The 16721-nt window shown below is 33.3% G+C and overlaps 1 protein-coding gene across 2 annotated transcripts in view; it reads right to left on the bottom strand.

Moving 5' to 3' along the window:
* Positions 1-16721, bottom strand: part of ZFC3H1 (zinc finger C3H1-type containing) — a 53649-nt gene that overhangs the window by 14770 nt on the left and 22158 nt on the right. For both annotated transcript variants that reach the window (XM_019835224.3, XM_011284124.4), the window contains exons 7-22: positions 14854-14951; positions 13325-13534; positions 12990-13154; positions 12340-12477; positions 11384-11505; positions 10657-10806; positions 7775-7949; positions 7393-7524; positions 6496-7038; positions 6301-6410; positions 5121-5252; positions 4895-5016; positions 3825-3926; positions 3394-3513; positions 2051-2234; positions 286-472 (exon numbers count right to left, since the gene is read on the bottom strand). In XM_019835224.3, the coding sequence (XP_019690783.1) occupies positions 286-472; positions 2051-2234; positions 3394-3513; positions 3825-3926; positions 4895-5016; positions 5121-5252; positions 6301-6410; positions 6496-7038; positions 7393-7524; positions 7775-7949; positions 10657-10806; positions 11384-11505; positions 12340-12477; positions 12990-13154; positions 13325-13534; positions 14854-14951 (2690 nt within the window). The remainder of the gene's footprint in view (positions 1-285; positions 473-2050; positions 2235-3393; positions 3514-3824; positions 3927-4894; positions 5017-5120; positions 5253-6300; positions 6411-6495; positions 7039-7392; positions 7525-7774; positions 7950-10656; positions 10807-11383; positions 11506-12339; positions 12478-12989; positions 13155-13324; positions 13535-14853; positions 14952-16721) is intronic.

Raw genomic sequence — 16721 nt, forward strand, 5'->3', positions numbered from 1 at the left:
CAAAACTGCCAATGAATAGGTAAGTGTAAAATGTTTTAAACTGTTTATGTTTTTTCCTTACCAATAAAGTTAACAAGAAAATTTACCCCTTCACTACATATTATCTTCTTATTTTAAATTTAGTCCTGACCCATGAGTGGTTTTGAAGTTATAGGACACTGAAAAGTCATTATATCTACCTGCAGATAAAGCATATGACTTTATTAAGCTATGCATCAATATTTAAGATGATCCAAAGAATTATAATAACACCTACACATACACTATGCTATCTATTCTACTCACAGTCCAAAAACTTTGATAGTCAGGAGCATATTCAACAGCTGTTTCACACATTTCCTGCACTTCTTCCTTGGTTCCTCTTTTTGAGAACAATCTGAGGTAATGGCACCAAATTTCTGGATTGTCTTTGTTGTTTTCCAAAGCTCGAGCCAGAACATTTAAAGCAGAATCCAAGGACTCTGAACACAGCCTACATAAAAGAAAAAAACCAGGAACATCTTTTTTAAAAAATACTTCAAGATACTCTTAAATCAGGCTGATCTAATGAGTCAACTTTAAAGTTTCATTTAAAAAGAAAACATTTTTTTAATGTCTATTTATTTTTGAGAGAGAGTGAGGCAGCACGAGCAGGGGAGGGGCAGAGAGAAAGGAAGACACAGAATCCGAAGCAGGCTCCAAACTCCACACTGTCAGCACAGAGCCCAATGCGGGGCTCAAACCCACAAACTATGAGATCATGACTTGACCTAAGTCGGATACTTAACCAATGGAGCCACCCAGGTGCCCCTAAAGTTCCATTTTCTATTGGAACCTACCAAGAAGTTAGAAAGACCTATGACAAAGGGAGGTAGATTAGGATTTTAAATCACATCAGTCAAAAAAAAAAAGGTCCTGATTTCCCACAGACCTAACAATTCCTTTTTAAGTGGATGTTCAATGAGCATTTACCAAAAAAAAAAAAAAAAAAAACCAAACAAACAAACAAAAAAAACCCACTGTTATAAAACCCTTAGATTATCAACTTCAAATGTACTTTATGTCTATATTTAGCAATACCTTTTATGAGTTACTCTGGTCTGGGAATGGGAAAAGTTAAACAATTCCCCCTCAAGGCCAGCTACTGCCAGCACAAAATATCAAAGCTTTCAATGTAACAGTTCTTTTCAACGGTCAAGGGCTTGCTATCTCTTGAAGAAGATAACTGTCTCATGATCCTATTCATAAAATAATGTACAGTTCTTTTGGCCTTCACTCAGTAAATGAGTCAGAAAAGAAAACACTGTAACTTACCCCAGTAACATGGAAATGACACACAAGGCAAGTTAAACAAGCACCATATTCAGGTATGTGTGATATACTAGCATCCCGCAGTGCTGCCTTACTAACAAAGCTTTTATACCAAGTTTTCTGACATTCAAAATAGCTTTCAAAAACTGAATTATAAATTTTCAAGTATAGTAATAAAAGACTGTTCCTGATAATAAAAGATTACTATTAATAGTATCAAAAAGTTGGAGTTAGAAAATGCAACAGGTTTATGAGAAAAATTACTATTTACCTTATTTGAATACATGTAACACTACCCACAGAAAAAAAGCCAATTCATCAGAATTTAGATGTTCCTAGACAAGCTTTAAATCTCTAAATTAAAAACTAACATAAAACTTAATTTGTTCCATTGTGATTTTACCATATTTTTAAGAGACTATTACTACGTGCCTAACTTTAAAACAAAACAAAACAAAACAATAATCCTTGCACCACTCAGAATATACTGTTTTAACTAATCCTGCTTTGAAATAAGAGCCTACTGGAGTTAAAAACTGTGGCTAATTTATTACCCACACACTAAGCCACACACACAACTCAAGATCTAACCTTAAACTTTTTCTAAAAGCTTTTAAACAATACACTGCTTCTGGTTTTGTCAAAAAACAAAGACCTCATTGATTCCATGATGTAAACGTGATTACCACAGATAAAATACACTTCAAACATAAAAATATAAATGTGCAACAGTTGACACAAAGATCAGAAGTGGACCTACCCCTCATTCTGATTCAAATACTTGTATGCAAGCTTGAGCCAAAGCTGTACATGAGATGGATTTTCAAGCACACTTGCTTCTAAATTAGCAATGTCATCAGTCTCATTTGTAAAGTATCTGACATCATCTGGAGTGACAACTGTATCCAAAGCTGGAACATTTATTCGGTTCTCTGGCTGGAAGGCTGGAAAGAAAAGTATCATTAGCTTCACACTTTCTTTTATCCACAGACGAAGAGAAAACAATTGGCCTCAACTTTAAAATAATCTAAAAATCTAAATATTCGAAATATATGCAGTAGCTCATAGCTTTAAGATAGAATGGTCATATACTAGGACCCTTCTAAAAGTGAAAGGGATGTTGTTAAAAACTATACCAGAATAACAGGTATAAACTAGGATTCTGCTGGACAAACCAGAAGTATGGTCTCCCTACTTGAAGGGTAAGTGGCATCACCTGATAATTCACATTTACTAAATTAGAAAAGAAAAAAAAAGTTATAATTTATGAAGATAAAATTATCCCACTACATTTAGAGAAAAAGTATTAACGTAAATAAGCACATGAAAGCATATATCCATTAGATATCTGCTAATCCACAAATAGTAAACAAATTATGCAAACTTTATTTTTATTTTTTTAACTTTTATTTATTTTTGAGAGAAAGAGACAGAACATGAACATAGGAGGGGCAGAGAGAGGAGAAGGAGACACAGAATCTGAAGCAGGCTGCAGGCTCTGAGCAAGCTGTCAGCATAGAGCCTGATGCGGGGCTCGAACCCACAAACTGTGAGATCATGACCTGAGCCAAGGTCGGATGCTCAACTGACTGAGCCACCCAGGCGCCCCAAATTACAAACTTTAAAAAAATTAGTAAATAAAGCAGAGTTAAGATAACATAAGATATACTTGACAATACACTACTCATTCATATTTACCTTGTTTGTTCGTTTATTCATTCCGGAAGCCTACTGCATGTCAACAAGCAGACTCAAAGACAAAAAAAATACTACCCTTACCCTCAAGGACACCCAGGCAGTAGTTCTCAAGTGGGAGCAGCACTGCTCGCCTCTCCCTTGCTCAAGTATGTTGAAACCATCACATTTACTAAAGAGTGATCCCTGTATTTACTGGGCAGGGGTCATGAATACAAGGGGCAATCCTACACAATGAAGAACTACATGCATTAAAGGCCAAATGGTATCACTGTTTTAAAAAAATAGAAAAAAACAAAAAACAAAAAACAAAAAACTAAGCTCGTAGCTACACCAAAAAATTAGTAAAGCATTAGACAAAGATGAACACCACAACGTAAGGATTCAGGATCTTAAATTACTTCTTACCATACTTAATTGGTCCTGTAGACTGTTCCTCATCACTACTGAAGCTATTCTCTGAAATAGGTTTTCTCCAAAATTTTGGTTTCCATTTTCTTTTATCTTTGTAGGTTGTAAATGGAGGTGCTAAAGTAGACAGATTTCTTAGTTTTTAAGACTATCCACACAATACTCAAAAAAAGCTAAATTTATTCTGTTAGTCAGAAATGACACACACACATATATATATTTTCTGCCTTATAGGAAGAAACATTTATTCTACTCTGTAAGCATGTTTTATATATATATATATATATATATATATATATATATATATATATATATATAAATATATGTGTATTTTTTTAGAACATAGTGCCAAAAAATTTGCTATCATAAAGAAACTCTAAGGTCCTTTTGTGGGTATGTGTGTGTGAGACAGAGAGAGAGATACTCACTATGGCCTTTACTTTCATTGATATTGCTAACAAGGAGCACAGCCATCTGGTCCATGGACATTCGATCTTTATTTACTCCAAAAAGTTTTTCAACGTATTTTTCTGAAATTAGAAGAATGCTGTCTTCATAAAAAGCATAAAACCATGGATTACAGAGACAAGGCTAATTAAAGAGTATAAAGTGAAGAGTAATTTAAAAATTAAAAGAAAGTATATGTTATTAGTCAAAAAGATATATGCGCCCCAGAGGGCAAGGACTCCACTACCTTAATTACTATGGCAAATCCTACCACATCATGCACCCAATTTGGACTTAAAAAAAAAAAAAAAAAGTATTTCCTGAAACAAACTAAACAAGTAAGTAAAAATTAAAGTGCCAAATTGAGAATGATCACACAGATTCAGTGACTTTACAATCACTCTGGGTTGTGATTAATACTAAATTTAATAAACACCAATTCCTTTATTTCCAGAAAACTTGTACTTTACGGTTTAAAATTTGGCAATAAATCTGGAGAAAATCTTAACAGTATTTACTCACAATGTGTGACAGTAATCTACACTTTCTATAGTATCAGAGTGTATAAAGTCCTTTTTATTTCTTTGTAAAATATGAAACCACATTCATCTTAATTTCCATCCCTTCTATTTTTTAGAATAATAAAAATAGGAGTCTTTTAAAATCATTAATAAAACTGCTAAACGAGTATGTTAATATATTCTTCTAAATAAACTGAACTATTTATTTAGATGAGCTCTTTCCAAAGAACTTTCCACAACAATGGAAATGTCTTGTATCTACACTATCCTATTGGTAAGCACTTAGGGCTGAGATCAAAAGCAACTATGAAGCACTTGAAATGTGGCTAGTGCAACTAAGGAAGAAATTTTAATTAACTTATATTTGAATAGCAACATGTGGCTAGGGACTACTATATAAAAGCAAATCTGGATAAAATGCCACAGATGAATGTACTGAATTATTACAACTACTTAAAGATGCCAATAAGTAAACATACAATTTTTAATTGCCTAAATTCAAGTTTTCACAACAAGAGGTCTTTAAGTACCTGCTGCAGCAGCAATTTCTTCATCAGTGCTTGTCTCTGAACAACCAATCAAAGACAGATTATATGACAGAATGTCCTGGAATAGCTGTTTTCGGCTAAGTGTATAGTCTTGTGTATGCTGCCTAAAATAAAATAACAACACAGAAAAGAGAATTATGTACATATCAAAGCTAAATAACCAAGACCCTTTTAAATTATAAAATATTCACACATAAAAACTACTCACCACTGACAATCATCATCATTACATGTTCCTGTTAAATCAAAACGGCAGAAACACTGATCGGGTTCAATCATATTACTGTATGATACTGAGCTTAAGGGAAGTTTTTCCTTGGTTCGATAGTATGGACTAAATCTAAGGAGGAGAAAGGTAGACAGGCACATTATACTCCACAAACAATCCCTATAAAATTAAGAAATTTTTCATTTTTCTCCATTAAAATTTCTATGCTTTGAGCTTACTATTTATCTAATAACTTAATACCAAAATGAACTCGAAAAAACCAGAGTATCAACTGACAGAGACAACTACTTTTATACCTAAAACACAAAAGATCTGAAATAGAAAACAACAACAAAAATCCTTGTATTTAAACCTAGTGTCTTATCATATAATAAAACAGTATATCATATGGGCATTTCTTGTACAATTGGCATTTCTTGTGCAGCCAACAAAATAACCAGGGTTATAACTAGTGTCTGTACTACCCAACAGGTGCTTTACGATTTTATAAATAAATCCTACCCATTTAGTCTCACAAAGTCCAGAAGGCTTTTAAAAAGACATCCACAAAGCTAATCACCTGAGAATGTCTAAATCAATTTTATAAACACTAGCCAATGCATTCCTTAGAGTAATGATAAAATTCTTTTTAAAATTAAAAAATTCTTGTGGCGCCTGGGAGACTTAGTTAAGCGTCAGGTTCTTGATTTCAGCTCAGGTCATGATCTCATGGTTTGTGAGATCAAGCCTTACGTTGGGCTCTGTGCTGACACAGGTAACCTGCTTGGGATTCTCTTCTCCCCTCTCTGCCCCTCTCCTGCTCGCTCATTCATGCTCTCTCTCTCAAAATAAACATTAAAATTTTTTTTTTAATTCTCATTCGATTCCAGTTATTTTCCCTAAAATCCCTAATAGACAGTAATCCAGAATTCTCCACAATTCCCCAATAGCCAGAAATAAGGATTTGGTAAGAATAAACCCACTATGAGTTAAACTTTACTTCCTAATATGGTTCACATCTGACAACAAGACAATTTTATTTTCCCTAAAAGGACAAGTTCATTTTTCAGTCACCAAAATGCAATTATTTTTTCATTATTGTTAAACATCCAAGGTTATACTATCATTAAGATCAAGGAACAGTCCTGAAATTCAAGTTTATTGAATCTTTCTTTTATACCTGTACGACTTAAAAACTAGAAGAGGACTATGATAGGGTCTAAAAGGACATGGCTTCACTTCTGTTGTTTTACTCTGTGCTGTCACAAAATCCACATCCACAGAAATCTCCTACAAAAGAAAACAATAATTACATAAAGTAAATAAGCCTAGGGTGAATCCCAGATTTTATACGGAATATGAAATGTTCAGTTACCTGACCATGCAAGGCCTTTTCTGCAATGCCTGTGGTGGTTTTTAAAATCAGTTGTTTTAAGCTGTCAGCTTTTGAATATAATTTTTGTAATTCACCAATTTTTAACCCTAGAAAAAGTTCTGGTTTTTCTACCGTATTCTTAGCAGGTTTGTTTATGCATTCTTTGTTAGGTGTATCAGTGTGCTTAAGGTTAGGTTTAGTAAAAGAATTAGACTCTAAGAACGATCTTCTTCGTTCTCTGTTTGAACCAGACAAAATCTCATCATCAACATCATTTTCCTCAGTGTCCAGACTTAATTTATCTTGAGTCAGATCATGAAGTGATGGTTGGGGTAAAGAAAATTCAGGTTCCTCCTCCACAACTGGAGCAATATTTTGTTGTTCCTTTGCTTTAAGGGCTCGGGCTTCTTTTAGTTTCTGAATTTTCAGGGCATACTCATACTCTAGTTTTTGTAATCGTCTTTTTTCCATAGCAATTAGTTCTGCTGAATGCTTTCTTGGACTTGATATTGGAGAATTGTCCAGTCTCATCATTTTGTTTGGCTGGGGGGAAACATAGTATACATATTTTACATCACTATGATTTCATAAACAATTTTTGGTTGGTGTTATCCCTACAATACAATGCCAACAATATAAAACTAAATCACTGATGAGAATAAAACAGTTTTATAGAAGTCCCCAACAGTTATGCCAGTTAATCAATAATCTATGAAAAATAAAAAAAGATGAAATAACTAAAAAATTAAGTTTCCAAAAATATGGATGTCATTTAAAAACAAAGCTTTAATCTTTCAGAATATGCAGGAAAAAACGTGTTATTTTATATATCTCTTACCCTTAAAAGTATCATAAAACTTTCTCCTTTCCAAAAATAAAATATTCCTACAAACTTACTCCAAGGCGATCTTGTTCCAGTTTACGTTTTCCTATTTCTTTACTAGCCACTGCCTTTGCCCGAGCAAGCTCCTCTCCGTACTTTAGAGTCAAAGCTTTCTTAATTGTAACACGTTGTTGAACTTTGTGAATCTGAAAATATAGGATAATTCTGAAAATGTAAATCTTAAAAGAGGACATACCTTCTCCTTAAATACAGCAGTTTTAGAATATTCAACTGAAAATAAAAATATTCCAAAACTATGTCTCAATGGAAGATAATATATCGGTTACACATTTTGATGGCTTTGGTTTATGGTTTTGTTTTATAAAAAAAACTTAGCCCATAAAAATGAGTAGGAATGTGAGACTACAATATCTTCATTTAAAAAAAGAACATTACTTGTTCCTGAAGCTTCTTCAAAAACATTCTGTTGACACTGAGAATTTTCTCTGTTGCCTGAAGCTGTTCTGTAAGTTTTGTAATCTTTGTTTCAGCATTTCGAACAGATTCTTTCTTCTTAGCTTCTTGTTGTACTAGATTCTTTAAAACAGACTCATCTTTCATCAAGAGAATCCTAATTGGGAAATAAAATTTTTTTCTCAACTAGTGGATGAATACCATCAGAATAAAAAATTTCCAAAGCAGTAGCTCATTTTAAAAAATATATCAATACAGATGAAAATTTAAAAGGATTAATGTTTTCATATTCACACACATATTCAAATAAACACGATTACATTTAATGAAAGCAACTACAGGTCAATATCACTAAGTTTGAGTAAGGTGAATTACAGCTGAAAAAACTATTACTAGTAAATGTGACTGAATCTGACCCTATAGGATTCCTGAAAAATGAGAACTTAAGACAGAAAATTGCTATGTTTGGCTTCATTTATAATGCTCTTAATATATACACAAATAAACATCTAATATAATCAAGCACACTTACAAAACTCTAACCTATTTTATTTAAAGCTAGGCAAGCAAGGGGACAGGAAGTCTAAATTTTTAAACAATATACAGATGTAAAGATTGGAACTGTGAATAAAAACAAAAATAAATTAATAAACAAATAAATACAGATTTTAATTTTCTCAACTACTGAATATTATGGTAGACCATAAAATTAAAAATATGAAAGACTTTGCCCAGGAGATATATTTCAACACTCACCAACAATTGTCATCTAAAATGAATCACAGAGTCAGAGACTATGTGATAGAATGGGGAGTAGAAATAAAAGAATTTTTTAAAACCTTTTCACTTTCTGGGGCACCTAGGTAGCTCAGTGGGCTAAGCATCCAACTCTTGATTTCAGCTCGGTGATGATCTCATGGTTCATGGGATCAAGCCCCACAGCGGACTCCATGCTGACAGTGTGAAGCCTACTAGAGATTCTCTCTCCCTCTCTCTCTGTCCCTCCCCTGCTCTCTCTCTAATAAACTTTAAATAAATAAATATTAAAACCTTTTCACTTTTTATCGAAGTTAACAAATAGAATCTAAATGAAATTTATTTTAATCTTTTTTAAAACATGCACAATACCATTTCTCATTGATAATTTTGGAGATTTACAGTCACCACAGCATTTCACTTATGAAGAATACTTTTCATATCTCTAATATCAGGGTGTGTCTTAACATTATTATATATCATAGTTTGGCTAGCAGCAGGTTTTCTTTCTTAGTGCACAAAATAATGGCATATTTTAATTGTAATTAAAATATGGTAGTTAGCACAAAGACAAATATTCAAAATACTTAATCTCCAATGTCTTATTCAAAAATAAAGAACAGGGGCAGCTAGCTGGGTGGCTCAGTCAGTTAAGCGTCAACTCTTGGTTTCAGCTTAGGTCGTGAGCTCATGGTCCTGACATTGAGCCCCGCATCTGGTTCTGCGCTGACAGCCTGACAGCATGGAGCCTGCTTGGGATTCTCTCTCCCTGCCCCTTCCCCATGTGTGCTCTCATGTGTGCGCACACTCTCTCTCTCTCACGAAATAAACTTTAAAATAAATAATAAAAGAAATAAGGAACAGAACATACTTTCGTTTACTTATAAAAATTTACATAGTCCCTATCGCCTTAATACCTCTCCTTGAGGGATTTGTGTGTGGTGCCTTGTCAAAACACTCCAAATTACATTCTTTTTTATGATTTAAAAAAATAAAGAGTACCAAGGTGGTTGTAAATTCTACCTTTTCCCCTTCACTAATTAACTATGAGTGGATTAACTTCTGAAGCTTGTTTTAAAAACCATTATTTATACACCGTTAATGATTTTTAACATTAAGAATTAATCCATCCCTGTAATCATTTTTTACTATTAATCTTTGAAGTTTAAGAATCGGTTAGTCAGTCAGTTATTAAAAACAGAATAGGGAAAGTCTAACCATCTTTGCACAGAACCTCCCCTTACATGTGTAAACCTACAGGAGGACTAGCAGAACAAAACTCACAAGTGTTGATGTTAACTAAAGCCATTTTGCTCTTCATCAACTAATGATTTCAAGGTATATGGAGCAAAAAAGATATACAGCCATAATATTTCTATCAAATACACGCTAATGGTCCTCATCAAAGACTATTACAAAAGTCTGCAACTATATATGGGGACAGATGTTAACTAAACTTAATGTGGTGATCATTTCATGATATACACCTGAAACTAATATAATATTATATGTCAATTATACCTCAATAAAATAACTTCCCCAAATATGCTAATGAATTAAAATGAATTCTATGATTCATGTCCATCTTATGAAGTTACGCATTTTCAAAATTTTGCAACACTACTCGAACATAGTAATTTCACAAAACATATAAGTTTAGGATTGTAACTTAATATTCACACACATTTATAGTAACACCGTATTTGACTATGTGTCTTACTGAACAGACTTGGTAATGATTATTTCCAACTGAGCCCACCTTCAACAATATGGTTCTAATGAAGTTATTTCAAAAAGATGTCAAAGTTTTAAGGAAAATTCCAAAACAAGGAGTTTCACAAATGTTTTTAGCAATGAATAAGCCATGTATATATCTAAAGGGAAAAAAATCTCCTCTGAAATCTTGATATTTTTATTTAAACATTAATACTATTACTTTATGTAAATGTATTATTCAACAAAATGATAGCTTTCTATGGTTTTGCCAAGTATAAAAGAATCTGTAATTATACAACATAGTTATTATTGACATTAACTGTAAAAATATATCATTCAAATATAGGAACATTTAAATATATGCCAGTACTTAATCAGATAAAGAGGCTCACCTATGTTTTTTAAGTTTCGCTTCTGCATCTGTAACCTGCTTAGTAACCATTGCTATTCTGCCAATCCCATCAATTTCTACATCAGAGTTTGCTGGGGATGATGAACTTGTCTTCAGATGATCTGATTTAATTAAACGCTGCTTCTCTCGACTAAAATAATCAATAGAAGTAGACGAATTACACCAAAAAATAAACTAAAATTACTTATCTTTGATAAAGATGTGTTCTATTTCATAAAATAAAGTAAAAATATTAATCATATTGACTAATAATAACCAAGCTGGCATTCAAAGTTGACAATATACAATAGCCTAGGTAGAGAAATGTCAAATCACAATGTTATACACCTGAGACTAATGTAACATCCTCCCATCAATTACTAAAACTACAACAGGAATCTACTACTGATTCTACTATTTTTTCAACTTTACTAAGGTATAATTGACAAATAAAATTATATATTTAAAGTATAAAAAAGTGTAGTTCTCCTTTATAGCAGCTTTAATCCTTTTCTAAGCTGTTTTTATCTCAGTGCACCACTGTATTCAAGCCTATAAATGATCGATCATCTGGCTCCCCCTCCTGTGAATTATAAAAATATTAACTCTGCAGCTTGGATAAAACTCAGCATCACTCATTGCCTAATACCAATACGGTATATAAAGACTAAAGTTAAGTATTAAAAGAGCACGTATCTTTAAAGCTAATTACATAAAATGCTACTTACTTGGCAATCTCTTCCTTTAACAATCTATATTCAATCTTCTTTTCTTCAGGCAAAGCTTCAGGTGTTCGCAAGGGATCATTTTCTTTTTCAGATTTTGGAGGTACTTTCGGTTTTGAAGCTTGCTAGAAAACAGTTGAAGTCAACCAGATCAACAGCTTTCAATAATCCCATGCTAAGCTTTAGCTAAGTTTTATATTTATATTGCAACCCAGTGCACATTTATTTAGCTATTTAGAAATAACAGAGTATCTTCATCATTACTTTTATTTCTTTTCTTAAAACAACACAGCCTGTTAGCCACAACTTAACTGTACAATCCACTAAGACCTACAGTTTTAAAATAATCGAACTAAATCATATGTAACCAACATATGCACAGTAAGAATAGGGGTAAAAGTTGTACTGGGGCACCTGGGTGGCACAGTCAGTTAAGTGTCTGACTTCAGCTCAGGTCATGATCTCGTGGTTCGGAAGTTCAAGCCCCACATCGTGCTCTGGGCTGACAGCTCAGAGCCAGAAGCCTGCTTTGGATTCTATGTCTCCCTCTCTTTCTGCTCCTCCCCCACTCATGCTCTGTCTCTCTCTGTCTCTCTTTCAAATAAATAAACACTAAAAAAAAAATTTTTTTAAGTTGTACTGAGATCATAAAAACTATTTTCTGGTAATATGATACAATTCCAAAGCAATACATTTCCTTGGTACAGAGGACAATTATCTACTCAATTTAACTATTTTGAAAAAGGTACTAGCCAATTTGAATAAAAATAAAGTGGACTTTAATAGTTAAGTCTAATTTATACATGCCTCATTACATAAAGTCCTAAATAACACAGTACTTAAAATATCCCCACAATTCAATATATTAAAAACTTACACCTCTAAGGTCTAATTTTCAGGGAAAAAAACTTTAACAATGATCAATAAATCATCTTTTCATCTTTCATTATTGCACTTACTTCAGCAGTTCGCCTTGCTTCCTTAATCATGGACTCCAATCCACCAAAAACACTATTTGTTGCCTTGGAAGCCTCTCCATCAGATTCACTGTCATCTGAATCATTCAGTGTTACAACCACTGATTTATGCTTTGGAAGCTGCAAAGACAATATATCTGTTACTCTTGATGACAGAAGTTATCTATTCTTTTCTGGGCCCTACCACAATTAGATATGTAACCTTGGGCAAGTCACTTCACCTCTTTTAATTTCAATTCCTAAAAATAATGAATCCAAGTAGATAGTTTATAGTTTTTAATGGTTATGTTGCCTAACTTTGTTCCACTTCACCAATACTGGTTATTTGCCCACAAAATAAAATATTCTATATTGTCAGTCTTTCTAGACACTTACTGTGACCACCTTTCTCATTAAGTTTTATATTCTCCAACTTTCTATAAAGAACCATAATGCCACCTAAATTAATTCTTTTACAACCAAACAAAAAAATAATTAATGACAAATTATACAATTTACAAATTACACAATTAATGACAAACTTTTTTGACACATATAAATAAACTGGGAGGCAGGGAATAAGACAGTAAAATTTCATAAAAATTTTTCACAAGCTATGTAGCAGTAGGATTAAATATTCTGCTTGTTTTTACCGAAATCACAGTTCGTGGAAGACGAGGTCCTCTATGAAACTTTGGATTCTGAATCCTAGGCTGAGATACTGTATTAATACTGACTATTGATAGATTGCTTCTTGGCACAGGCTGTGAATTGTTCAGTACTGGAGGTGAAGGTGGGTCACTATTACTAGATGTTTCCTAAGCAAGGAAAAGAGAAATATGAAACATTTTTAAATAAAAAGACACTTCTGTCATTTTTTAGACTAGTGCTACTTTACTGAAAAGCCCAATGAATCCCAAACAGAAAAGCAGAACTACCTAAAACTAAGCTCAAGAGCACCACCTAGAGGTTCAGGCACCTAAATTACCTCTGGCTTAAAAGCTCTTTTATTTGCAAGAGATTTAAGTAGCTCTTCTCGAAGCAGCATTTCTTCCTCCTCTTCCTCATCTGCAAAAGGTGGTTTTGGAGGCTGTTCTGGATCTTCAGGTGGAAGAGGTGGTAAAGGTGGTAGAGGAGGTAGAGGTTCAAGAGAAACACATAAGCCTTCCACATAAGGCTGGCTCAAAGGTGGCATAGACTAGTTATTTTTAGAAGAGAAGAAATAATAATTACAATGCAAATACTACCAATTCAAAATGTTTATCTATGGAGCTACATTAAATTTAAAAAGGTAAACTTTAGATTATTACTTCAATTGTAAACAGAAGTGAACTAAGCATCCTGTAAATCTTAAAACTAACCCAAATTCAATATTTAACCATGAAAAAAGTATAATTTTTACAATAAAAAAAATCAACGATATTTGAAACATTTAATTTATGAACTTCAGGGCAATTATACAAACTCTTCCATTATCTTTCTTATTTTCATTTAGCATTCTAAAAGACAGAAATCAAATTTTACAGGGTCTTTCCCTTTAGATGACTACCTGAAAACAAGTGGAATTACTGAAAACAAAGGTGATATTTAAGTAAAAAACAAAATTAGGCACCAAAGAGATTCTGAGACTAGTCCAGAGTATCTCAAGAACTGTCAAGAACAATCTCTTAATTCCTTGTGAAATGGCTTCTTAGAAATTATAAAGAAAACTAATTGTATACAAATCCTTGAGTTTGGAAAGTTTTGTTTCAAAGACCTTCTAGTATTTCCCTTGGCACTTAGCTCATCCATTCTCCATTTCCCAAAAGACAACATTTCAAGGGGGAAAAAAAACCTTTTCCTTCACTCTGTGCTCTAATATTCCCCTCACCTTAAGCTAGGACACCAGATGTCCACCTAGCAACTGTGAAATGGTAATGTTCCCGCTAACTCACTGAGAACTTCAGAACTTTTACTTAATGATTCCCTCACTTCATTTTTTCCCTTTTTTAAAAAATGGGGGACTGGCAGTTCTTTTAAAAGGAAGATGGGGAGAAAGAAATTAACTTCTACATAAAATGATCTTTTTTTGCTGAAATTTCAAATAAAAAATAACCATAATTCACCAAAAGAAAAAGGAAAGAATTTATTTCTAGAAGTATCCTTCATGCATCTAAATCCCAACTGCCAAAAAAGATAATACAAAACACGAGATAATCTCATTCTTCTTTGGAATAAAGTTTTGGAGTAGCTACTAGCTGAGAAGGAAAAAGGAAACATGGTAAGTATTGAACAAAAGTACACATGAGATTAAAAAATAGCTATGAAAAAAAATCTACCATATGGACAACCCCGCCATTACATAAATAACTATTTATTCTATAGGTTTCATAGCTATTCATTTTGGTAAACAATTCTAATTGAAGCTCTCTTCAAACATTAACTGCTTTTAATTACCTGCCAGTTTTTCAGAACAAATTAGAAAAGACACAAAACAACAAAATAATTCTCTTAGAAATCACATCAGTTCTCACTTACAGAAACCTGAGGTGGTGGAGGCAAAGAAATAGATGGTGCTGGAGAAAAATACCCCAGTGAACATTCAGAGAAGAATGGTGGTTGCACCGGTGAAGGGGCTGTAAAAAATTTTTTCATTAAGAATTTACAGACGAATATTCTTCAACAGGAATAAATTAAGATTATGATATATTTGAAGAAATAAAAATACATCAAAGTAGAGTGCAAATTAATCTCTAACAAATTCTTTAACCTCCATGAATCCTTTCCACCTATTTAAAATTATCCTTTATCATAACATCAGCCTTCCAACTTAAGCTGACAATTAGTGCCTTAAAACTCTCTAGTTTGAAAACAACAAAAAAATCCAAAAACCTCTCTAGTTTGTTCCACTTTTCACCTAATGATGGTAACAAGGAAGGAATAGAGCAGGAAAGGCTCTTTTTTTTACATACTTTTTTTTTTTTTACAAACATTTTTTAAAGGAATAGTAAAACAAAAAATTCCCTTGAATCTGCTAAAGTGCCCTAACCAACAAAACAAAACAAAACCAGTGATGTAATTTCATTCTTCATGTGGAGCAAAGAAATGAATTATTAAGCTGTATAGAAAGCAAATAGCGGGGCGCCTGGGTGGCTCAGTCGGTTGAGCTTCCGACTTCGGCTCAGGTCATGATCTTACAGTCTGTGAGTTCCAGCCCCGTGTCGGGCTCTGTGCTGACAGCTCAGAGCCTGAAGCCTGTTTCAGATTCTGTGTCTCCCTCTCTCTCTGACCGTCCCCCATTCATGCTCTCTCTCTGTCTCAAAAATAAATAAACATAAAAAAAAAGAAAGAAAGAAAGCAAATAGGACTAGAAACGAAAAGAACTACTTATATTTAATCAATTAAATGTACACTAAGTCACATTTTAATAATTCTGAAATAAAATCAATGCATCTCTGTTAAATTGTTAGCATTTTTTCTTCCATGGTAGCAGATAAAAATAATTATGCATTTCAACTTCAGTAGTTTCTTAAGACTAGGTGAAATATGGCAGATTCAAAGACGACTCTTGCTACCCAGTAACTATAGACAAACTTCAGGGAAAAACTAATGCTTCTTCTTTATCCCAGGTGTCTCACAAATCAATATGGCTATTACCCACATGATTTATATGGTTAACTTGTACCATATAATGATAGCATTTGAATATACATTGGCCTTTAGAACATTATACTTCTTAAATATCAGTACCTGTAGTGAATATAGCAAAAAGTTAAAATTTGATAAAGTTGAGTAAAGACTGCATTCTCTATTAATTTTTTAAAGTTTATCTATTTATTTAAAGTGGGCCCTACACCCAACACGGGGCTTGAACTCACAACCCCAATGACAAGAGTTGCATGCTCCACTGACTGAGCCAGCCAGGTGCCCCATTTTACAAAATTCTTTTGAAAGCATAGTTCATAAAGTTATTTTATAGAAATAGAAAGTATTAATAATATTATCAATATTGGGAATGCAATGAATTATCTCAAAGAATCTACGAATAAGAAAACTTAATACTGACCAAAGAGTTAAATGTTGAAATAAAAACAGGGGTTGCCTGGGTGGCTCAATTAAGCTTCCAACTCTTGATTTCGGCTTAGGTCATGATCTCACAGTAGTGAGATCGAGCCCCGAGTTAGGCTCGGCTGCTTGGGATTCTCTCTCTCTCTCTCTCTCTCTCTCTGCCCCTCCCCTGCTTGCGCTTGGGCTCACTCTCAAAATAAATGTATGATGTGAAATTATCAAACATCAGCCTTAAAACAATTAACCTAAAATGAGCACTTTGGGTAAACATTAGTCAAATCATATGTTTTTCTTTGTCTCTGTCTAGACAAACCCAGCATGATTCTAGTTTTGATTTG

The sequence above is a fragment of the Felis catus genome, chromosome B4 (assembly GCF_018350175.1).
Source record: "Felis catus isolate Fca126 chromosome B4, F.catus_Fca126_mat1.0, whole genome shotgun sequence".
NCBI classification, from domain to species: Eukaryota; Metazoa; Chordata; class Mammalia; order Carnivora; family Felidae; genus Felis; species Felis catus.